General features: G+C 39.5%; 1 protein-coding gene across 2 annotated transcripts in view; it reads right to left on the reverse strand.

Moving 5' to 3' along the window:
* mgl (low-density lipoprotein receptor-related protein megalin) overlaps window positions 1–25,926 on the reverse strand; it is a 611,193-nt gene that overhangs the window by 14,256 nt on the left and 571,011 nt on the right. For both annotated transcript variants that reach the window (XM_070084278.1, XM_070084279.1), the window contains exon 54: window positions 8,550–8,658. In XM_070084278.1, coding sequence (XP_069940379.1) covers window positions 8,550–8,658 — 109 coding nt within the window. The remainder of the gene's footprint in view (window positions 1–8,549; window positions 8,659–25,926) is intronic.

Below are 25,926 nucleotides of genomic sequence, written 5' to 3' on the forward strand. Positions count from 1 at the left end.
GGAGGAGGAGAGGTTATTGTTTGGAAGGTAGGCAGATGGATTTTCGATTTCATAACACACAGAACAGGGCAAGATCCAGCATCAGCAAGGTCAAAAGCTCAGTGCCCCAAGGTACTGTCCTGGCACCTCTGCTGTTCCTTATCCTCATAGCAGACATAGACAAAAATGCCCAGCACACTTTTGTATCATCATTTGCAGATGACACTAAAATAAGCATGAAAGTCAGTATGGTAGAGGGCACTGAAAAAGTACAGGAAGACATAAACAGGGTTTTCCAGTGGGCAGTGGAAAACAACATGACGTTCAACGGTGATAAGTTCCAGCTGCTTAGGTATGGAAAGAATGAAGAACTCAAAAGGAGCACTATATACGAAACTCAAGAGGGTTGCCAAACAGAATGTAAGGAACACGTAAAAGATCTAGGAATAATTATGTCAGCGGACCTTTCTTTTAAAGACTATAACAAGACAAAGATCACGACAGCCAGGAAGATGACTGGGTGGGTATTGAGAACTTTCAAAACAAGGGAAACAATGCCGATGGTGACACTCTTCAAATTGCTAGTGCTCCCTCACTTAGAATATTGCTCAGTGCTGATGGCCCCATTCAGGGCAGGAGAAATATCGGAGCTGGAACAAATACAGAGATCGTTTACGGCTCACATTGAGCCAGTAAAGCACCTAAACTACTGGGAATGCCTGCAAGTCTTGAACATGTACTCACTGGAGCAGAGGAGAGAGAGGTACATGATGATATATACCTGGAAGGTACTCGAGGGCTTGGTCCCAAATCTGCACACTGCCATAACAACATACTGGAGTGAGAGATATGGGAGGAAGTGTAAAATAAACCCAGTGAGGAGCATGGGTGCAGTTGGGACAATAAGGGAACACTATCAACATCCGGGGTCCCAGACTTTTCAACATCTTACCAGAAGATATCAAAAACACTGCTGGAACAAGTGTTGAAGCCTTCAAGAGGAAACTAGACAAGTATCTTCACCAGTTGCCAGATCAACCAGGCTGTGATGGATATGTGGGGCAGCGTTCCTCCAGCAGCAACAGCCTGGTTGACCAGGCGAGCACCAGACGAGCCTGGCCCATGGCCGGGCTCAGAGAGTAGATATACTCTCGAAATTCTTCAAAGCTATATCAAAGGTAAAGGTATCCATAAAGACTTCAGGTATCAAGGCCCTATCTGGGGTTACTTCCCTTCTTTGTCTTTTACTGGCACTAGTAAAGTAAAGTAAAGTAAAGTTTATTTCTTTGTAAAGGTTACAATGTGTAATTACAATTTTGATTTGCTATTTCTTTGTAAAGGTTACAATGTGTAATTACAATTTTGATTTGCTAAGTACAAAGATAGCCACTATCATGCCGAGGCATTTCGGGCAAACTAATCCTAATACATAGTAACTAATTAAAACTAGATAAGATAATAGTACAGTATATAGTAACTATACTTAAAACTAGACAAGGAATAGTGGTTAGCTGTTTTACAATCTTATTTAATACAATCTTATTTAAACTTAGTACAAAATCTACCTTGCAAGTAACTAAGCCTAATTTGAACTGTTTTTCAATTTGGTGTTTTTTATTAATAGATTTGATGATACTTTTTGTTAGCCATGAGCTGTTTAGTCTTTTTTCTGTGATCTGTTTCGTTTTGATTAGACAATACTTGTTATAGAGGTTTAGGGTTCTATGTAAAAAAGTTTCTATATCTTTATCGATATTATTACTGCCATCTAGCTCTCTCTGCCAATCAATGGCACCTAGTGCTAGTTTTAGGTTGTTTATCGATGTCTCATCATGCAAGCTTGAGTCACTGTACCCCTGTCACACAAAAAATCTGTCCAGAGAGGTCTGTTTCTGATGTCTCTAAGATTTGCCTAAAATGAGACAAGGCATTGTCATTGGACATGTTACAGACAATACCTGCAACAGCTTTGTTAGGGTGATATTTCTCCACAAAACTTTGCAACTCACTCCACTTTGCACTTGGAACTTTCATTGGCCCCATGGTGGCTTATTTAGCAGTCATACTTAATAAACAAGCACAAAAAACCATGGATTATTATGAAATGTTTCAGATGAACGCGGGGATGATGCTAACTCAACAAGAAACAAAGGCAGACTGAGTCACGAATGCATGGGATGCTTTGTGTGGGCGCTTGAGTGGCCAAGTCATGCGGATGCATTTGGTATGGACCATTTTCAACTCTATGAAAACTGAGCAAATGTACGAAAACTGGGACAAAATTTTGACAAAAAAAAGTCGTTGAAAACCGAATTATACAAAAACTGGGGCATACAAAAACCGAGGTTCCACTGTATAATCAAACTAAGTGCTAAACCCACAAGAGTCATACAGTGCTGCAGGATAGTGTGTGCTAACTGTTTAGTATGCTTGATCTAAGACTAGCAAGAGTGGAGAGTATAACAGAGGTAGTTAGTAAGGGCAGTGAGGAGTGCTAAAGGAAGTATTACCAAAGGTTGTGTAATCTGTTAAGAAATCAAAGAGGGAGTCTGTCAAAGATGGGGCTGTCAGGGAGGAGGAAAAATAAAGTAAGGGTGTTAGCGCAGTGAAGATATCAGAGGTAAATTCTGTGTGCTCGCTGGTAAATCGGACAGCACAACAGAATATGGCAGACTGAAATGGGTGAAGATCATTTAATCAGTTTGAAATAATGTCATACTTTTGAAACTGTACCATTTGTTCATTAGCTACCTTTCTTACTGTGCATATAATTGTAGTCAACTGCATTAGAAATCCTACGTAATAGCATGTCTAAATCTTGAGCATTTTGATTAGTTTGCCTGAAATGCAATGTATATTGGTGGCTTTCTTATGAGCCTACCAATGTTTTATTACATATAGACTACAATAATTGTACTGTACTGCATAAAGAAATATAAATAGTGTTGTATTGTACCTAATAAACGGGGCAATGGCTACAATTCAATACATTTTTTTTTAACACAACTGTGTCCAACTGAGGCAATGACCCAAAAAAGATACTCTCTCACAATCATTCACACACAATCACTGCCTTTACAGAGGCACTCAGATACGACAGTTTAGATGTCACTCCAAACAGTCAATATCCTAAACCCTTCCTGTAAAGTGCAAGCAATGTACTTCCCACCTCAAGGCCTCAAGTCTGGCTAACTGGTTTCCCTGAATCCCATCACAAAATATTACCCTGCTCACACTCCAACAACTTATCAGGGCCCAAAAACCATTCTTCTCCAGTCTAACATACTCTCACATGCCTGCTGCATATCCAAGCCCCTTGCACACAAAACCTCTTTTACCCCCTCCCTCCATCCTTTCCTAGGATGACTCCCACCCCTACTTCCCCCAACAACAGATTTATACACCCTCCAAGTCATCCTGTTTTGCTCCATCCTCTCTAAATGACCAAACTGCCTCAACAACCCCTCTTCAGCCCTCTGAATAATACTTTTAGTGACTCCACACCTACTCCTAATTTCTACACTATGAATTCCCTGCATAATATTTCTGCAGTGAAATATTCAGTGTGTGAGGCATTTTTTGTTTATCAATTTAATATTTTTTTTTATTATTAACACCGGCCATTTCCCACCAAGGCAGGGTGGCCTGAAAAAGAAAAGTTTCCATCATCATTCACTCCATCACTGTCTTGCCAGAGGCATGCTTACACTCAGTTATAAAACTGCAACATTAACACCCCTCTGCAGAGGGCTGGCACTGTACTTCCCATCTCCCTGCCCGCCGGTTTCCCTGAATCCTTTCATAAATGTTACCTTGTTAGATAGGAGCAAATTGTTTTTAGGACTTGACGTGCAGTTGGAGTTACACTCCAACTGCACGTCAAGTCCTAAAAACAATTTGCTCCTATCTAACATGCTTACGCACGCTGGAAATCCAAGCCCCTCGCACACAAAACCTTTACCCCTTCCCTCCAACCTTTCTTAGGCCGACCCCTACCCCTGCCGTCCCTCCACTACAGATTTACACACTTTCAAAGTCATTCTATTTGGTTCCATCCTCTCTACATGCCCAAACCATCTCAATAACCCCTCCTCAGCACTCTGGATTTTCGTTTTGGTAATCCCACACCTCCTCCTAATCTCCAAATTATGGATTCTCTGAATTATATTCATACCACACATTGCCCTCAGATATGACATCTCCACTGCCTCCAGCTTTGTCCTTGTTGCAACATTACCAACCATGCCTCACACCCATACAAAAGTGTTGGTATAACTATACTCTCATACATTCCCCTCTTTACTTTCATGGATAAAGTTCTTTGTCTCCACAGACTCCTCAGAGCACCACACACCTTTCTCCCTTTGTCAATTCTATGATTCACCTCATCTTTCATAGACTCATCTGCTGACATGTCCACCTCCAAATATCTGAATACATTCACCTGCTCCATGCTCTCTCCCTCCAATCAGATGTCCAATCTTTGGTTACTGTTATGGGGCTATGGGACCCAACATGTATTTATGTATCTGTAAGTTACTCTGGGATACCTAATTACATTGAATTGATGGGGACTCAGCTCTAAATGTCATAAGGGCAGATCACTTTTATGGCTGTAAGGCAGCTGAGTCAAGCCTGTTTTTCTCAATATAATAGGTTATACTATAGACACACAAACACACAATTTAAATAAGTAGTTTATAAAGTTGTAATTCTTTTTGTAAAAGTAAAATTAAGGTGTGGTATAATTGTGGTAACTGGAGAATTGTGCTTGGCAACATTCTTTTGTTTTTGATGGGTGTAGGAGGAGCTTAGCTAGGCTCCTCCCTCTCCCTCTCTCTCTCTCTCTCTCTCTGTTGGTGGACTCCAAGCTGGCAGGACCTCTTGGTCCTTCTATTTCTTTTGGGCATTATGTGTGCTCCAGGGGTAAGTTTTTATAACTTAAGTTGGGGCCACCATACCCAGGGTGACAAAAGTGTGTCAACACATCCCTGTGCAGCAATTAACTGCATCATAGTAGGCCCAGTCTCCCTCACACTACTTCCCTGATCTCTCCGTCTTGACCAGCAAAACTTTTGCGTGTGTCTAGTTTTGTTACAGTAGTAACAGGCATAACTCTTAAAGGTATTTTTACCATTTGGTGTAGGACTGGTACTGTTTACTCGAGGACCTGAAACATCTGATTGTCTAGGTAAACTTTGAGCTCCAGCTGACTTACCTTTGCCTTCTATTTTAGAGGGTGCCTCAGCCTTCGTTTGTCCCTGAAAATTCTTGTCCCACTTACCTTTATGACCATAGGACTTGGAATAAGGTTTAGAATGAGTGGGGAAATTTTCAGAAGGAGCATGACTGTTTTTACTTACCAATTCCCTGCGAGCCAAGAATCTGTCACCTAGATCCAGTGCTTCTGAAAGATTACCTGAGTTTTTGTCCTCCAGATACTCTCTGAGGTCAACAGGGATTGTATTGTACAATTCCTCATGAACCATCAGATCTACTAATTTGTTATAGTCTTTATTAACTCCTTTAGAACAAACCCATTTCTTAAAAAGGAACAGTTTCTCATTCCCAAACTCAGTTAAGGTCTGCCCATCCTGAAATTTTTGATTTCTGAACTTTTGTCTATATTTCTCAGGTATCATTTGGTAGGCAAGCAATACTTCCTCTTTAATTTTATCATAATCAGAAAAATTTTTCCCCTCCAGAGTCTCTACTCTCTGGAATCCTTTACCCACAAGTTGTGTGCGAACTAGGATAGTCCACTTCTGTTTGGGCCATCCTTGCTCCAGAGCAGTCTTCTCAAAAAAAGAAAAATATCTATCTGGGTCACTCTCTGTAAACTTAGGGACAAAATTTGCAGCTTTAGTTATGTTAAAGTACTGCTCAGGCTCTGGTTCTGAACCTCCTAACCTTTGACACTCTTCCTCCTTAGCTTTCATTAATTTCATTTCAGCCTCTAGCACCGCTAATTTAAGTCTCATTCTCCCCATTTCCATATCACCTGGAGTAGGTGATCCCTCATGTTCACTGTTACCAGGCATGTTTACTGATGAATTATTACCTTCCTCCCTGAAGCCTAAAAAGTTTAAAGACTCATCTTTGGACATAGTTTTTATCTTTAAACACTTGCTTCCCTCTTACAGTATCAGTGGACAAAGTTTTCCCACAGGCACATAAAATAACACAAATTGAATGTAAACTATGCACATAGCACTTACCATAACCACAACAAAAATGTGTTACTTAACCTTTCTCCCACCTTAGGAGAAAAACAACCTGTAAACTAATATGAAAACAATACTTCCACTGACACCATCTTGGTAAATCTTCTACCAGAAACATGCAACTGTTATTACCCCATACCAGTACATATAGTTCAAAGAATGTTTTGAGTTATTTTCGCAGTCAAATAACTCTCCTGGTCAAGCTCCCATGTTAGGTTGTTATGTTGTTATCCCTTATACTTTGACAGTAAGGTTCTCACTATATGTTCTAGTGTGGGGTAGCTTTTACTTAATGGCCTTATCTGTCTAGGGGTAATACTTACATCATGACTGATCATCCACAGTGTCTCTGATATCCTTCCACCAGCCCTCTTCACAGGTTATTTAAACTACTACTATAAAAATATAACTGTATTCTGAATAGATATGTACAGAATATACAATTACAGCACTCACATATTCAAAACATAAGTCTACACACTCCTTAGCTGTTCTCCCACATGGTGCATCTCAGCAACTTTGCCCTTCCCTCTTCATGACTAATCTCTGGGCTAACCAGTGTTTTGACACACTTTAGTCACCCTGGGTATGGTGGCCCCAACTTAAGTTATAAAAACTCACCCCTGGAGCACACATAATGCCCAAAAGAAATAGAAGAAGGACCCAGAGGTCCTGTCAGCTTGGAGTCCACCAACAGAGAGAGAAAGAGAGGGAGGAGCCTAGCTAAGCTCCTCCCACACCCATCAAAAGCAAAAGAATGTTGCCAAGCACAATTCTCCAGTTACCACAATTATACCACACCTTAATTTTACTTTTACAAAAAGAATTACAACTTTATAAACTACTTAATTTAAATTGTGTGTTTGTGTGCCTAGTATAACCTATTACATTGAGAAAAACAGGCTTGACTCAGCTGCCTTACAGCCATAAGAGTGATCTGCCCTTATGACATTTAGAGCTGAGTCCCCATCAATTCAATATAATTAGGTATCCCAGAGTAACTTACAGATACATAAATACATGTTGGGTCCCATAGCCCCATAACAGTTACCTAATATTTTCATCTTATCACCTTACTCTTTCTTATATTCACTTTTATTTTCCTTCTTTTACATACCCTACACAAACTCATTAACCAACCTCTGCAACTTCACTTTGGAATCTCCCAAAAGCACAGTGTCATCAGCACAGAGCAACTGTGACAACTCCCACTTTGTGCTAGATTCTTTATCTTTTAACCCCACACCTCTTGTCAACACCCAAGCATTCACTTCTCTTACAACTCCATCTATAAATATACTGAACAACCATGATGACATTACACATCCCTGTCTAAGGCCTATTTTTACTGGGAAATAATCTCCCTCTTTCCTACATACTCTAACCTGAGTCTCACTATCCTCATAAAGACTCTTTACTGCTTTCAATAACCTATCTATTCCATACATTTGCAACATCTGCCACATTACCCCCCTATCCACCCTATCATACACCTTTTCCAAATCCATAAATGCCACAAAAGCCTCTTTACCCTTATCTAAACACTATTCACCTATGTGTTTCACTGAAAACACTTCGTCTACATACCCCCTACCCTTTCTAAAGCCTCCTTGTTCATCTGCTATCCTACTCTCCGTCTTATTCTTAATTCTTTCAATAATAACTTTACCATACATTTTACCATGTATACTCAACAGACTTATTCCCCTATAATTTTTACACTCTCTTTTGTCCCCTTTGTCTTTATACAAAGGAACTATGCATGCTCTCTGCCAATCCCTTGGTACCTTACATTACTAATCATTTCTTTCTTATCATTCACACTACATCTGTGCACATTCAAACATCCCAATTTTATAAGGTTTTTCTTTTCACACATAACTTAAGGAAGAAGAATTCTGTTCCACTTACCCATGGAGATAAGCAGAAATAAACAAGAACAAGAAATAATAAGAAAATAGAAGAAAACCCAGAGGAGTTAGAATATATATGCTTGAACATGCATGTGTAGTGTGACCTAAGTATAAGCAGAAGTACCAAGACATACCTGCAACCTTGCATGCTTATGAGACAGAAAAATAACACCAGCAAATATTGAATATATAGTATTTTTACCTCATAATTATTAGCTAAGAAAGATACCTGTATTGTAAAATCATCTAGGAAGATAATATTGTACATCAATTACTGTTTCCTGCTACAGTAATACAAAAACATACACCCTAAAGACTACAACAATATTAACTTATAAAGTCCCATAATATTTACTTAAAATAAAAAAAAATGGTAAATGTTATGGTAATATTAAAGCAAAATGCCTCATTAATCAAGTATTAAACATCTTACCCCATTAGCTCCGTCTGGAGGTGCCATGAATGAAGGTGGTCCTATCTCGACATTTGTTCCCTGTCTGAACACGACACTAGAACCAGGAAGACCACGGCCTTTCAGTGTTCTGGAAATTATAATGACAGGAAATTTATATAGCTTCATTATAGTATTTTTCCAAAGTTATACATATTCCTAACAAAAAATAGTGTATTTTACAAAATTCATCTTTTACTCCTTATCCTGGTCATCAGCCACCCTTAATATCTCCCACTACCCTCCTTCCCTCCCAATTCAGCAGGCAGATACAGGAGGGCCCTGCTTACACAGCAAGTTAGGTTCTGGGCTACTGCTGTAAAGTGAAAATCACTGTAAGGTAAAACAGTCTTTTTTCCACTTTCAAATGCATATAATAGCCTGACATTTTGTTTATATATATATATATATATATATATATATATATATATATATATATATATATATATATATATATATATATATATGTGTGTGTGTATATATATATATATATACAGTGGACTCTTGACTAACACTATTAATCCGTTCCTGAGAGCTAAACGTTAGTCAAAATAATCGTTAGTCAAGTTAATTTTCCCCATAAGAAATAATGGAAATCAAATTAATCCGTGCAAGACACCCAAAAGTATTGAAAAAAAAAATTTTAACACATGAAATATTAATTTTAATACACACAAACTGAAGAAGACATGCACAGTTACATGAAACTTACCTTTATTGAAGATCTGGTGATGACTGATGGGATGGGAAGAGGGGAGTGTGTTGATGGTCTTAGTGTTTAGAAGGGGAATCCCCTTCCATTAGGACTTGAGGTGGCAAGTCCTTTTTCGGGGTTACTTCCCTTCTTTTAATGCCACTAGGACCAGCTTGAGAGTCACTGGACCTCTGTCGCACAACATATCTGCCCATAGAGGCCTGTACCTCCCGTTTCTTTATGACATTCCTAACGTGTTTCACAACATTGTCAGTGTCACCATTAAACACTTGTTCAGGTTTCAGTCCTTCACTGTCTATGTACTCCTTGAATTCCTGCACATATTTTTCAGCTGCTTTTTGGTCCAAACTGGCAGCCTCACCATGCCTTATCACACTATGTATGCCACTACGATTCTTAAATCTCTCAAACCAACCTTTGCTGGCCTTAAATTCACTCACATCACCACTAGTTGCTGGCATTTTTCTAATTAAATCGTCATGCAACTTCCTAGCCTTTTCACATATGATCGCTTGAGAGATGCTATCTCCTGCTATCTGTTTTTCGTTTATCCATACCAATAACAGTCTCTCAACATCTTCTATCACTTGCGATCTCAGTTTCAAAAACATAGTTGCACCTTTGGCAAGAACTGCTTCCTTGATTGCCGTTTTCTTGGCCACAATAGTAGCAATGGTTGATTGGGGTTTTGTGTACAGCCTGGCCAGCTCGGAGACATGCACTCCACTTTCATACTTAGCAATGATCTCTTTCTTCATATCCATAGTAATTCTCACCCTTTTTGCTGTAGGGTTGGCACTAGAAGCTTTCTTGGGGCCCATGGTGACTTATTTTGCAGGTGCAATCACTAAAAAGGCTGTGATAATATGAAATGTTCCGATTGTATGCTTGGAAGCGACCGCGGTGGCTGGCTGGCTTGTAAACACTGGCCAGAAGTGGACGCGTCTCAGACGGAAGGAATAGTGTTGGTTGAGTTTTTTAGCGCTAATCGAGGCAAAATTTTTGCGATAAAATGTATCGCTAGTTAGATTTATCGTTAATCGATGCCATCGCTGGTTGAGGGTCCACTGTAATATATATATATATATATATATATATATATATATATATATATATATATATATATATATATATATATATATATATATATATATATATATATATATATAATGTATTCTTTCAACACACCAGCCGTATCCCACCGAGGCGGGGTGGCCTAAAAGGAATAACGAAAGTTTCTCCTTTTACATTTAGTAATATATACAGGAGAAGGGGTTACTAGCCCCTTGCTCCTGGCATTTTAGTCGCCTCTTACGACAAGCATGGCTTACGGAGGAAGAATTCTGTTCCACTTCCCCATGGAGATAAAAGGAAATAAACAAGAACAAGAACTAGAAAGAAAATAGAAGAAAAATCAGAGGGGTATGTATGTATATATATATGCCTGTACATGTATGTGTAGTGTGACCTAAGTGTAAGTAGAAGAAGCAAGACATACCTGAAACCTTGCACGTTCATGAGACAGAAAAAAGGTCACCAGAGATAGATAGATAGATAGATAGATAGATATATATATATATATATATATATATATATATATATATATATATATATATATATATATATATATATATATATATATATATATATATATATATATATTACAGAAGACTGTCATTTAACACGGTAGTTACGTTCCAGAAAACACCGTGTTAGGTAAAACCGTGTCAGATGAACTGAAGAACTTATAGGAAAAATAGGGTTACGTTCCTGAGAGCACCAAAAAAGCCAAACAACTTTTTTTAGGCCTCCACATCTTACAAAAATAAAAGTGAATATGTAATCGAAGTTCATTGTTAATATGCATTATGGTGTTTGTACTGCTGAAGACTACAAATGTAACAGACATAACAATATTTCTTACCTTAAATTGTGGGTGCTGGTGCTTGTGGATGATTGTGAAGAGAGCGGAGAGTTACGCTGTGGCCCTACTGGGCTGAGGTGGATGGTATAGGTTCTGGTACTGAAGTTGATGGTTGTACTGGAGTGTCTAACTTGAAGTCATTCAGTAAGTCAGTCAAGTGATTCAGTAAGTCAGTCAAGTTATTCAGTAAGTCAAGTCATTCACTAAGTCAAATTGTTCAGTAAATCAATCCAGTTGCTCAATAAGTCAGTCAAGTCATTCAGTAAGTCAATCAAGTCATTCAGCAAGTCAGTAAAGTCATTAAGTCAGTCAAGTCGTTCAGTCATTCAATAAGCAGTCAGTCACACAAACTTATGTTTACCTTTTTTTATGTGTACAAAGTAACACTTCATTATTCCCACAGGATGTCTTGTCTAATATCATTGTTTCCTTCGTTAATTCTAAGACTTAAATGTTTACACCTTTTCTTGCCACTTTGAGCAACACTGGTATGCTTACCAGGTGTCATGATTGCTTGGTAGATACAAGATATAGCAATTAAAAGATCAAAACACAATTCACAATCACAAACTTGTAGCAGGGAAGTTGGACTAGACACGTATGAAGTACGAATGCTCTGATGGTGGGGTGGTGTCGGGGGGGTGGCTGGGGACAGCGGGAACCACAACAAGGCAGCCGCTTGAGGAAAAAGGAAGTTTTTTTTTACCTTCCCGCAAACTGAACCATGTTAAATTCATCATACAACGTGTTATATAAAATTGTGCCTCAATTCTTCAATCGTGCTATACTCAAATCGTGCCAAATAAACTCGTGCTCAATAACGGTCTACTATATACAGTGGGCCCTCAACCAGCGATGGCATCGATTAACGATAAATCTGACTAGCGATACATTTAAACGCAAAAATTTTGCCTTGACTAGCGCTTAAAAACCCGACCAGCGCTATTCGTTCCGTACGAGATGCGTCCACTTTGGCTGGCCTGAGGCGCCTCACTTGTCCCATGGGTGCCAGTGTTTACAAGCCAGCCAGCCACCGCGGTCGCTTCCAAACATACAACTGGAACATTTCATATTATCACAGCCTTTGTAGTGATTGCACCTGCAAAATAAGTCACCATGGGCCCCAAGAAACCTTCTAGTGCCAACCCTACAACAAAAAGGGTGAGAATTACTATGAGATGAAGAAAGAGATCATTGATAAGTATGAAAGTGGAGTGCGTATCTCTGAGCTGGTCAGGTTGTATAATAAACCCCAATCAACCATCGCTACTATTGTGGGCAAGAAAACGGCAATCAAGGAAGCTGTTCTTGCCAAAGGTGCACCTATGTTTTCGAAACTGAGATCGCAAGCGGTAGAAGATGTTGAGAGACTCTTATTGGCGTGGATAAACGAGAAACAGATAGCAGGAGATAATAGCATCTCTCAAGCGATCATATGTGAAAAGGCTAGGAAGTTGCATGACGATTTAATTAAAAAAATGCCAGCAACTAGTGATGTGAGTGAATTTAAGGCCAGCAAAGGTTGGTTTGAGAGATTTAAGAGGTGTAGTGGATCACAAAGCAGCTGAAAAATATGTGCAGGAATTCAAGGAGTACATAGACAGTGAAGGACTGAAACCTGAACAAGTGTTTAATTGTGACGAAACAGGCCTGTTTTGGAAGAAAATGCCAAGCAGGACGTACATTACTCAGGAGGTCCTAGTGGCATTAAAAGAACAAGGGAAGTAACCCGAGAAAAAGACTTGCTACCTCAAGTGCTAATGGAAGGGGATTCCCCTTCTAAACACTAAGAAGATCAACGGTCTCCCCTCCTCCCATCCCATCAATCATCACCAGATCTTCAATAAAGGTAAGTGTCATGTAACTGTGCATGTCTTCTTCAGTTTGTGTGTATTAAAATTAATATTTCATGTGGTAAAAATTTTTTTTCAATACTTTGGGGTGTCTTGCATGGATTAATTTGGTTTCCATTGTTTCTTATGGGGAAAATTAACTTGACTAACGATTATTTCGATTAACGATGAGCTCTCAGGAACGGATTAATATCGCTGGTTGAGGGTCCACTGTATATATTTTTTTTTAACACACCGGCCGTATCCCACCGAGGTGGGGTGGCCCAAAAGGAAAAACGAAAGTTTCTCCTTTTACATTTAGTAATATATATACAGGAAAAGGGGTTACTAGCCCCTTGCTCCTGGCATTTTAGTCGCCTCTTACAACACACATGGCTTACAGAGGAAGAATTCTGTTCCACTTCCCATGGAGGTAAGAGGAAATAAACAAGAACAAGAAGGTGTGTATATATATGCTTGTACATGTATGTGTAGTGTGACCTAAGTGTAAGTAGAATTAGCAAGACGTACCTGAAATCTTGCATGTGTATGAGACAAAAAAAGACACCAGTAATCCTACCATCATGTAAAACAATTACAGGCTTCCATTTTACACTCACTTGGCAGGACGGTAGTACTTCCCTGGGCGGATACTGTTTCCCAACCTACTACCTAATACGTATATATATATATATATATATATATATATATATATATATATATATATATATATATATATATATATATATATATGTATATAAGCGAATATTGGCAGAAAGGTGGGCTAGTGCAAAGATGAGTAGTGGGGGGGTTGAAGAGGGTTGGAATAGTTTTAAAAATGCAGTATTAGAATGTGGGGCAGAAGTTTGTGGTTATAGGAGGGTGGGGGCAGGAGGAAAGAGGAGTGATTGGTGGAATGATGAAGTAAAGGGTGTGATAAAAGAGAAAAAGGTAGCTTACGAGAGGTTTTTACAAAGCAGAAGTGTTATAAGAAGAGCAGAGTATATGGAGAGTAAAAGAAAGGTGAAGAGAGTGGTGAGAGAGTGCAAAAGGAGAGCAGATGAAAGAGTGGGAGAGGCACTGTCAAGAAATTTTAATGAAAATAAGAAAAAATTTTGGAGTGAGTTAAACAAGTTAAGAAAGCCTAGGGAAAGTATGGATTTGTCAGTTAAAAACAGAGTAGGGGAGTTAGTAGATGGGGAGAGGGAGGTATTAGGTAGATGGCGAGAATATTTTGAGGAACTTTTAAATGTTAAGGAAGAAAGGGAGGCGGTAATTTCATGCACTGGCCAGGGAGGTATACCATCTTTTAGGAGTGAAGAAGAGCAGAATGTAAGTGTGGTGGAGGTACGTGAGGCATTACGTAGAATGAAAGGGGGTAAAGCAGCTGGAACTGATGGGATCATGACAGAAATGTTAAAAGCAGGGGGGGATATAGTGTTGGAGTGGTTGGTACTTTTGTTTAATAAATGTATGAAAGAGGGGAAGGTACCTAGGGATTGGCGGAGAGCATGTATAGTCCCTTTATATAAAGGGAAAGGGGACAAAAGAGATTGTAAAAATTATAGAGGAATAAGTTTACTGAGTATACCAGGAAAAGTATACGGTAGGGTTATAATTGAAAGAATTAGAGTTAAGACAGAATGTAGAATTGCGGACGAGCAAGGAGGCTTCAGAGTGGGTAGGGGATGTGTAGATCAAGTGTTTACATTGAAACACATATGTGAACAGTATTTAGATAAAGGTAGGGAAGTTTTTATTGCATTTATGGATTTAGAAAAGGCATATGATAGAGTGGATAGAGGAGCAATGTGGCAGATGTTGCAAGTATATGGAATAGGTGGTAAGTTACTAAATGCTGTAAAGAGCTTTTATGAGGATAGTGAGGCTCAGGTTAGGGTGTGTAGAAGAGAGGGAGAATACTTCCCGGTAAAAGTAGGTCTTAGACAGGGATGTGTAATGTCACCATGGTTGTTTAATATATTTATAGATGGGGTTGTAAAAGAAGTAAATGCTAGGGTGTTCGGGAGAGGGGTGGGATTAAATTATGGGGAATCAAATTCAAAATGGGAATTGACACAGTTACTTTTTGCTGATGATACTGTGCTTATGGGAGATTCTAAAGAAAAATTACAAAGGTTAGTGGATGAGTTTGAGAATGTGTGTAAAGGTAGAAAGTTGAAAGTCAACATAGAAAAGAGTAAGGTGATGAGGGTATCAAATGATTTAGATAAAGAAAAATTGGATATCAAATTGGGGAGGAGGAGTATGGAAGAAGTGAATGTTTTCAGATACTTGGGAGTTGACGTGTCGGCGGATGGATTTATGAAGGATGAGGTTAATCATAGAATTGATGAGGGAAAAAAGGTGAGTGGTGCGTTGAGGAATATGTGGAGTCAAAAAACGTTATCTATGGAGGCAAAGAAGGGAATGTATGAAAGTATAGTAGTACCAACACTCTTATATGGATGTGAAGCTTGGGTGGTAAATGCAGCAGCGAGGAGACGGTTGGAGGCAGTGGAGATGTCCTGTCTAAGGGCAATGTGTGGTGTAAATATTATGCAGAAAATTCGGAGTGTGGAAATTAGGAGAAGGTGTGGAGTTAATAAAAGCATTAGTCAGAGGGCAGAAGAGGGGTTGTTGAGGTGGTTTGGTCATTTAGAGAGAATGGATCAAAGTAGAATGACATGGAAAGCATATAAATCTATAGGGGAAGGAAAGAGGGGTAGGGGTCGTCCTCGAAAGGGTTGGAAAGAGGGGGTAAAGGAGGTTTTGTGGGTTAGGGGCTTGGACTTCCAGCAAGCATGCATGAGCGTGTTAGATAGGAGTGAATGGAGACGAATGATACTTGGGACCTGACGATCTGTTGGAGTGTGAGCAGGGTAATATTTAGTGAAGGGATTCAGGGAAACCGGTTATTTTCATATAGTCGGACTTGAGTCCTGGAAATGGGAAGTACAATGCCTGCACTTTAAAGGAGGGGTTTGGGATATTGGCGGTTTGGAGGGATATGTTGTGTATCTCTATACGTATATGCTTCTAAACTGTTGTATTCTGAGCACCTCTGCAAAAGCAGTGATAATGTGTGAGTGTGGTGAAAGTGTTGAATGATGATGAAAGCATTTTCTTTTTTGGGGATTTTCTTTCTTTTTTTTTTTTTGGGTCACCCTGCCTCGGTGGGAGACGGCCGACTTGTTGAAAAAAAAAAAAAAAAAAAAAATATATATATATTTATATATATATATATATATATATATATATATATATATATATATATATATATATATATATATATATATATATATATATATATATACACACACACACATGTATATATATTTTTTTTTTCAACAAACCAGTCGTATCCCACCAAGGCAGGGTGACCCAAGAATAAAAACTAAAGTTTTTCTTTTTAAATTTAGTAATTTGTACAGGAGAAGGGGTTACTAGCCCCTTGCTCCCGGCATTTTAGTTGCCTCTTACAACACGCATGGCTTACGGAGGAAGAATTCTGTACCTTAAAATATTTTCATCCTTAGCTTATAGTGAAAGTTGAATATATTTATTATAAGAAATCTGAATAAATGAAGAATGGGTGTAAGTGAAAATCACTGCATTAGCAAAACTTTGTAAGGTGAAGCGCTGTAGAGTGACACCCTCCTGTACCTTTTTTGTATGCCTACCATGCGTGGAGACTGGCTTATTTGTTGTTTCTGCCTTTCTGGAAGCTGAGCCTATCTTTGGGGATGTGGCCCACTGGTAGCCAAGATGCTCTTTTAGTGAGTAGATAAAGGTAAAATAGAAAATTCAGGGATATCTCCAGTGACCCAGTCTAAAGCTGGTCAGCTTTGGATTGGGCCAAGCAAACATTGGTGAGTATTCACCCTTACTGCCTTGTGTATATCTATGCTTTCTTGGGAAAGGGGGGGGAAGGGAGCTTTTTATGTTAATCATATAAATGAATGAGGCCACAGGAGTAATCAGTGAGAGCTTAGTTGTTGATCAGTTTTCCATGTACAGTGGACCCCCGCATACCGTCGCCATCACATAACGTACAATCCGCATACCGCTCGCTTTTATCGCAAAAATTTTGCCTCGCATACCGCTCAAAAACCCGCTCACCGCTCTTCGTCCGAGACGCATCCAATGTGCGCCCTTAGCCAGCCTCACATGTGCCGCCGGTGGCATTGTTTACCAGCCAGCCTCCGCGGTAACATCCAAGCATACAATCGGAACATTTCGTATTATTACAGTGTTTTTGGTGATTTTATCTGCCAAATAAGTGACCATGGGCCCCAAGAAAGCTTCTAGTGCCAACCCTACAGCAATAAGGGTGAGAATTACTATAGAGATGAAGAAAGAGATCATTGATAAGTATGAAAGTGGAGTGCGTGTCGCCGACCTGGCCAGGTTGTACAAGAAACCCAAATCAACCATCGCTACTATTGTGGGCAACAGAAAGGCAATCAAGGAAGCTGTTCTTGCCAAAGGTTTAACTGTGTTTTCGAAACAGTGATCGCAAGTGATGGAAGATATTGAGAGACTCTTATTGGTGTGGATAAATGAAAAACAGCTAGCAGGAGATAGCGTCTCTCAAGCGATCATAAGCGAAAAGGCTAGGAAGTTGCATGAGGATTTATTAAAAAAATGCCTGCAACTAGTGATGATGTGAGTGAATTTAAGGCCAGCAAAGGTTGGTTTGAGAGATTTAAGAAGCGTAGTGGCATACATAGTGTGATAAGGCATGGTGAGGCTGCCAGTTCAGACCACAAAGCAGCTGAAAAATATGTGCAGGAATTCAAGGAGTACATAGACAGTGAAGGACTGAAACCTGAACAAGTGTTTAATTGTGATGAAACAGGCCTGTTTTGGAAGAAAATGCCAAGCAGGACCTACATTACTCAGGAGGAAAAGGCACTCCCAGGACATAAGCCTATGAAAGACAAGCTTACTTTGTTGATGTGTTCCAATGCTACTGGTGATTGCAAAGTGAAGCCTTTATTAGTGTATCACTCTGAAACTCCCAGACCGTTCAGGCAAAAGAATGTCCTCAAGGAGAATTTGTGTGTGCTGTGGAGGGCAAACAGTAAGGCATGGGTCACTAGGGACTTTTTCTATGACTGGTTACACCATGCATTTGCCCCCAATGTGAAAGATTACCTAACTGAAAAGAAATTAGAACTTAAGTGCCTCCTGGTGTTAGACAATGCCCCTGGTCATCCTACAGACGTGGCAGAGCGACTTTATGGGGACATGAAATTCATTAAGGTGAAGTTTTTGCCTCCTAATACCACTCCTCTCCTGCAGCCCATGGACCAGCAGGTTATTGCAAACTTCAAAAAACTGTACACAAAAGCTCTGTTTGAAAGGTGCTTTGTAGTGACCTCAGAAACTCAACTGACTCTAAGAGAGTTTTGGAGAGAGCACTTTAATATCCTCAATTGTGTAAACCTTATAGGTAAGGCTTGGGAGGGAGTGACTAAGAAGACCTTGAACTCTGCTTGGAAGAAACTGTGGCCAGAATGTGTAGACAAAAGGGATTTTGAAGGGTTTGAGGCTAACCCTGAGAGGATTATGCCAGTTGAGGAATCCATTGTGGCATTGGGAAAGTCCTTAGGGTTGGAGGTTAGTGGGGATGATGTGGAAGAGTTGGTGGAGGAGGACAATGAAGAACTAACCACTGATGAGCTGATAGATCAACTTCAACAGCAAGAGGCCAGACCTGAGGAAACTGGTTCAGAGGAGGGGAGAGAGAAATTGAAGAAGTTGCCTACTACAAAGATTAAGGAAATCTGTGCAAAGTGGCTTGAAGTGCAAACCTTCATGGATGAAAATCACCCTCACACAGCTATTGCAAGCCGTGTTGGCAACCTGTACACTGACAATGTTGTGAAACACTTTAGGGAAGTCATAAAGGAACGAGAGGTACAGGCCACTAAGGACAGATATGTTGTGCGAAAGAAGTCCAGTGACTCTGAAGCTGGTCCTAGTGGCATTAAAAGAAGAAGGGAAGTAACCCCAGAAAAGGACTCGACACCTCAAGTCTTAATGGAAGGGGATTCCCCTTCTAAACACTAACACTCTCTCTCCCCTCCTCCCATCCCATCAATCATCACCAGATCTTCAATAAAAGTAAGTGTCATGTAATTGTGCATGCCTTTTTCAGTTTGTGTGTATTAAAATTAACATTTCATGTGGTAAAATTTTTTTTTTTCATACTTTTGGGTGTCTTGCACGGATTAATTTGATTTCCATTATTTCTTATGGGGAAAATTCATTCGCATACCGATCATTTCGCATAACAATGAGCCCTCTTGCACGGATTAAAGTCGCTATGCGGGGGTCCACTGTACTCGCCTAGTTATGGTTGCAGGAGTCGAGTCATAGCTCCTGGCCCTGCCTCTTCACTGGTCGCTACTGGGTCACTCTTCCTGCTCCATGAGCGTAATCATACCTCTTCTTATAGCTATGTATGGATCCTGCCTCCACTACATCACTTCCCAGACTATTCCACTTCCTGACAACTCTGTGACTGAAGAAATACTTCCTAACATCCCTGTGATTCATCTGAGTCTTCACCTTCCAACTGTGACCCCTTGTTGCTGTGTTCCATCTCCGCAACATCCTGTCTGTCCACCTTGTCAATTCCTCTCAGTATTTTATATGGCGTTATCATATTCCCCCTATCTCTCCTGTCCTCCAGTGTCATCAGACTGATTTCCCTTAACCTCTTCTCATAGGACATGCCCCTTAGCTCCGGGACTAGTCTTGTTGCAAACCTTTGCACTTTCTCTAGTTTTCTTACGTGTTTGGCTCGGTGCAGGTTCCAAACTGGTGCTGCATACTGCATGTATGTATGTATATATGTGTGTGCATCAATGTCTCAAAGAATGAGCCTCATCACACTAAGTCTTCCTATCACTAGCATGCTTTTTTAATATCTTGTCCCATATCCTGATAGTGCCTTACATAATGAAAGTACTGTACAATTCTTTTTCACATGTTGATAATACATTATTACTTTTCCCTTCTGTGCAGGCGAAATGTCTCGCCAATAATGATACCCAGGTGATGCAGGTGTCATGTATCTTATTCATCAACTTGTTGGTATTTTATACCATTAATGTAATGAAAAACTAAAACTACTTAACCCTTTGACTGTCACAACCCTAAATCCTGAAGTGTCTCCTGGTGTCGAAAAATATTAAAAAAAAAAAAATTCTTATCAAAATGTTAAGATTATTTTTCCGATTGTTTTAAGCCTTAAACTGTCCAAACGTAGATCTACATTCACTCACGTGGCGCTCCAAAAATTTTGAAAAATAAAAAAATAGTTTTTTTTTCTTTTAACCCTTAAACTGTCCAAATGTAGATCTACGTTTTTTCAACATTTGAAAGTATGTAAAAAATGTAGATCTTTTTTTTTTTTTTTTAAATTTGAAAACGTGTAAAAAACTTTGATCTACATTTTTTTTTGTTATATTTGAAAATGTGTAAAAAACGTAGATCTACTTTTGGAGCACTATGCATGTGAATATATATCTGTTTGGACAGTTTAAGGGTTAAAATGAAGAGCACATTTTTCTACATGTTATAGGATTATAAAAAGAAATTTAGGGTCAGTACTTACAGAGATATAAGACCGTGAAGTTGGCTCTGGATGCTCACCTGTCGACAACATCGACTCCTGCTGCTTGCAGAAGTGTTGCCAATATATCTTTTTTTCTCATTTTTATTTTAATTTATATAATTTTTATGTTCCAATAATTATAACTTATAATAGTTCTTGTAATTTCATTGCCAATCTTTGTTCTGACACTAATAATAGGTACTGAAATAGTGCTCAAATAGTCACAATCACATTGACAGGTGAACATTTACACCTGCCTAGGTTATTTAGCATTGTCTAGAAATATATACAAATCAATTCTATGTATTTATAGGTTCTGACACTAATAATAGATAACATCTCACCCACTCTCTCATTTGCTCTCTTTTTACATTGCTTCACCACTCTCTTAACCTCTCTCTTTTTCTCCATATACTCTTCCCTCCTTGTACTGAAATTGCCTATGCTCTCATTTGCCCATCTATCCTCCAATAGCTGTTTATATCTTACCCTAACTGCCTCCTCTTTTAGTTTATAAACCTGCTATTCTCCTTGTATCCCATCTACCTTTTACTCTCAGTGTAGCTAAATAGTGTACATCCTGAAGTCTACTCAGCAGTCTTTTATCTACACAATCACATTTGGTTCAAAGGCTCCTATACATTCACTTAACATCTCCCAAAATCTCTCTCTCTCCTCTGCATTCCTCTCTTCTCCAGGTGCATACAGCTTATTATGACCCACTTCTCGCATCCAACCTTTACTTTAATCCACATAATTCTCCGTGAACATTTACATGTTCCTGCCTAGGTTAATTTAGCTCATTGTCTAGCCTAATTTAGCATAGAAATATACAAAGTATTTATAGGTCCCAACAATGTTTTAGATACCCTGGCAATTGAACTGGTGCTCCCACTAGGTACTAAGTGCTCCAAGATTTTTTAATAGTTCGCACACTGAGTGCACAGACCCATTCTTTCATATCTAGGCGACTCAAGCCTATTGTGCTAAATTTGAAGGAATGAAAAATAAAACGTTGATCTACATTTGGACAGTTTAAGGGTTAAGCCCCCCATAATTTTTGCGATCAGTACTTACCGAGATATAGAGGCATAAAGTTGGCAGAAAATGAGCCGCATATGGCAACAGTGGTGAATGCCGCTCACCCAGTAAACTTTCGTTTACTTGCATTCAAAGGTTTCTCGTTTTTTCTTTCACTATTTTATTTTTTCACATAACTTACGTGGCCTGTGAAACCAGATTATGGTGCAATGTTCATATATACATTCATTGAATGTAACACAATTATAGCAAAAACACTAGTATCACCATATTGTTTACAAAACTTGCTTACACAAACAATATAAAAAATGTTTATTACTATTGTTCTATAATATATATACATATATATGTACAATCACTGGACACTTTCCTAGAACTGCTGCAGCTTGTGGAATTCTTTGAAACAATGGGTGTATGCACAATGGTGTTTTACACTCCTCACACATAAAACGAGTGTGTCTGCATTTTTGTGGGCGTTTTGTGGTATGTGCACAGACATAACACCTCTTCTGAGCATTTTTCTTGAAAGTATTAGGAGGCAGTGGTATGGGGTGGTGATCACCAGGCCTCAGACGAGAGGGCATGTGTTGGTAATTTTGTGGGCGATGGTCTATTGCAAGTGTTGTTCCTTGGTACTTGAAATATTATTTGTCTGATGACTGACATAAAAAATTCACCATATTTGGGTTTCTTGTTGGTCTTCAACTTATACATATTATAAGCATTCAGCATGGAAATGTCAAGATGGAAAAAGACTTTTATGTACCACTAATAACTCTTGCAAAAACAATCAGCAAACCCAATCTGCATGTTACATTTGTCCACTAAGCCCATATTGAGGTTGTAGTCCATCACAGCTGCAGGTTTTACAATGGGTTCATTGGTCTCTCTATTCTGCTTGCCAGTGTCTGCCATTTCATGTCGGTGAACTGATGTCAACATTGTGACATCACATTTATCATGCCACCGAAATGCCATAATGTCACTGGCAGCAAACACCTGAACTTCACCTCTACGAGTGCCTGCGTCAAACCTAGGCATATGTTTACAATTTCCATGCACTGTGCCACACACGTCTGTCATGTTCACTCGCAAGAAATCACTGAATGAGGGGCTTGTGTACCAGTTATCAGTATATAAAATATCCCCCTTACCAAGATATGGTTCCATCACTGTCCTAACCACATCACCAGAGATACCCAGTAACTTCCTGGTATATTCCAATGTATTACTGCCAGTGTACACAATTATATCCAAAACCAGACCACTTTTGCAATCACACAGTACAAATAACTTTATACCAAAGCGTTACCTCTTGCTTGGTATATACTGCTTGAATGACAGTCTGCCTTTGAACAAAATCAAAGACTCATCAATAACAAGCTCCCTGAAGGGATAAAAATACATATAGCACTATTGTTTCAGGTACATGACATATAACCTGTCGCTTCTGTCAGGCCTTGTTTTGTCTGAAAAGTGTAGCATACGTAACAGTAGCACAAATCGATTCACTGGTATAATGTCACCGAAAGCTGGGGTTGAAATCAGGTGGTCTGTCAGCCAGTATGTGTTGACACTGTGCTTATACACATGTGGCATAAGCATTACTGTGGCAAAGAAAAGATACATCTCTGCCACAGTTGTGTCCTCCCACTGGTGTAGCCATGACCTTGGTGAAAGAATTGTGTTTGCCATGGTGTACTCGAAGTATGTATTACTTTTCCTGACAATAACGTCCATCAGGGGTTCATCGAAGAATAACTGAAAGCATTCCAGTTCAGTGGCATTGTTCCCAAGAGTACATGATGGCCGTATTCCACTTTGTATTTCATAAAAGTGATGGGGATTTGGAACAAAACTGTCACCTTGCTGCCAATCTCAGATGTAGTCTGCTGGTGGGTACTGGATATTTACAGGTAGTTGTGGTTGTGAAAGTTGTGGTTGTGCAGATTGTGGTTGTGGATGTTGTGGGAGTGTGGGGGTGGTTGTGGCTGTGCTGAGTTAGCAGCGTGGTTAGTAGCATGGCCCGATGCTGGTGCCACATGACTCATGTCACCATGTCATCATGTCAGCGTGTCAGCGTGCCTCGTCGTGCTCCGGGTTTTCTCGTGTTTTCACGGTCGCTGTTATGTGCTAGAACTTTAATTTGTGCCGTCAATCCTATACAATACATCCCTCTAGCGCCTGGAACCAATCTTGGGCGGAAAACATTATATACTGAGTCAAAAAAGGAGAATTAGTGTGCACTACCTAGCAGAGTTTACTGCCAGAGGGGAATCATAGGCCTAGTGTGCCGTGTGCAAAATAATAATAATAGAACTTTTCTTTGTCAGAGGAAAGAAAGTCTCCCTGATAACATTGTGTATACATAGTGTATAGTGTATACTACAGTGGCTCCCTAGTATATAGATAATAAAGGCTAAAGTGTCATATGAAAACAGGTGAATTTGTAAATGAAGTGATAAGCCTATAGAGGCAGGTGCCAGAAGTCGCCAGAAACTTACCACACTGGTCAGCTGTTTTAATAATCTTCCTGGCTTGCTAGTGTACTCCCATATAATCTAGTGATACCAGTGAATAGCAGAATACAGTGTTGTAGTAGCAACTAACCAGTATTATAATGGTACTTAGTGGAGTGGAGTGACTTCCATTAGTTTCTTTTTTCGTGAAATACCAGACGTTACTGTGAATTTCATATAACCTGTAGTTACCAGCGGTCGCAATATACACAACGAGAAGCAAATATTACTACAGAAAAAGCGTCCTTCCTCCAAAATTTCCACCAGTCAACTATAGTGATAATATAGCAATTATTGTGGTGGAGACGGAAAAAACCTAGAAAAGCTATATACAGTGATTGATAAACAAGGGTTGAGGCTCGACCATTCGTCATTGTAGGAGCTGCCAGCAATCACCGGTTCTTCAACACGCAAGTTATACTTTTGTATCAATCAAACCACATATTACTCGGGTAGATAATTTCCAGTAGATCCTTCGTGTGTTAGCCCAAATCACCGACCAGTATGTTTTAAATAAGTGACCCACTGATCAGATCCGACTGGTTCCGAACCCTTGACTGGTCTGAACCCTCGACTGGTCTGAACTCTTGACCGGTTTCAAACGGATTCGTTGGACAATAAAGCAGACTGTAAACGGATGGGGTTGTAGGTGCCCTTATCAAACACAAACAATAAATATAAAACAGGAGCGTACTCCGGTAAGCTGTCCTAATATACAAGTACAGTTAGAAATAGAAATACAAATAGCCAGAGCTTCACTTTAAGGAGGTTATTAATAGAGTATTCAAGAGGTTGCTAGTAGAATTACAGTAAATCAACAATTCAAATCATTATGAAGCTCTGTGTAGTCTGCAATCAATCAAACAAACAGGCTTCCACATGGATAAATTGTCATTTTTGTGGAAATTGGTGTCATGCCCCTTGTGCAGATATCCAAGAACTAGCTACAAGCAGTATTAAAACAGGGAAGTGTTTTTGGGTATGCCCAAATGAGATAAATCTGTGGACTAAAATCACAATGGTATTAAAAGAGGATAACATCAAAGCTGCTTTCATAGACAACCTGGAAGCTTTCTACAACAGATGGGAACAAAAAAAGTCTGGGCTGAATGGTACTGCCCTTGATGCTGGCCATATAGTCAGAAACTGTAAGGCTGGAGGTGATGTCCTGGTAGTCAGCAAATGTGGGGCTGATAGTGCTGTCCTGGGAGACAGTAATGGTGAAGCTGGAGGTGCTGTCCTAGGAGACAGTAATGGTGAAGCTGGAGGTGCTGTCCTGGGAGACAGTAATGGTGAAGCTGGAGATTTTGTCCAGGTAGTCGAGAATTATATGCAGGAAGGAATGCATATAAATGACCTCATGGGAGACAGGAGCCGTAGTGGGGAAACAAGTGTAGTCAAAGATAAGATAAAACCAATATTGCAAACTAGAAATACCACAGGAAATAGCAAACAAGATGACACCACTAGCAATAGTGAGGATATATTACCAAAAACAACTGGTGGGAGCTCCATTGTTGGTGCTAGGGAGGATAGGAATAAGACAGGTAAACATGCACCAACAGGGAATTCAGTCACAGAAAACCAAGGCAAACGGAAACCAAGCCTGTGCACATACTATGCACTTGGTATCTGCAGACATGGGAAATCTGGAAAATCAGATGGGACGTGCAACTATGACCACCCTAGAAAATGGCG

This window comes from Cherax quadricarinatus, chromosome 12, assembly GCF_038502225.1.
Source record: "Cherax quadricarinatus isolate ZL_2023a chromosome 12, ASM3850222v1, whole genome shotgun sequence".
Taxonomy (NCBI): domain Eukaryota; kingdom Metazoa; phylum Arthropoda; class Malacostraca; order Decapoda; family Parastacidae; genus Cherax; species Cherax quadricarinatus.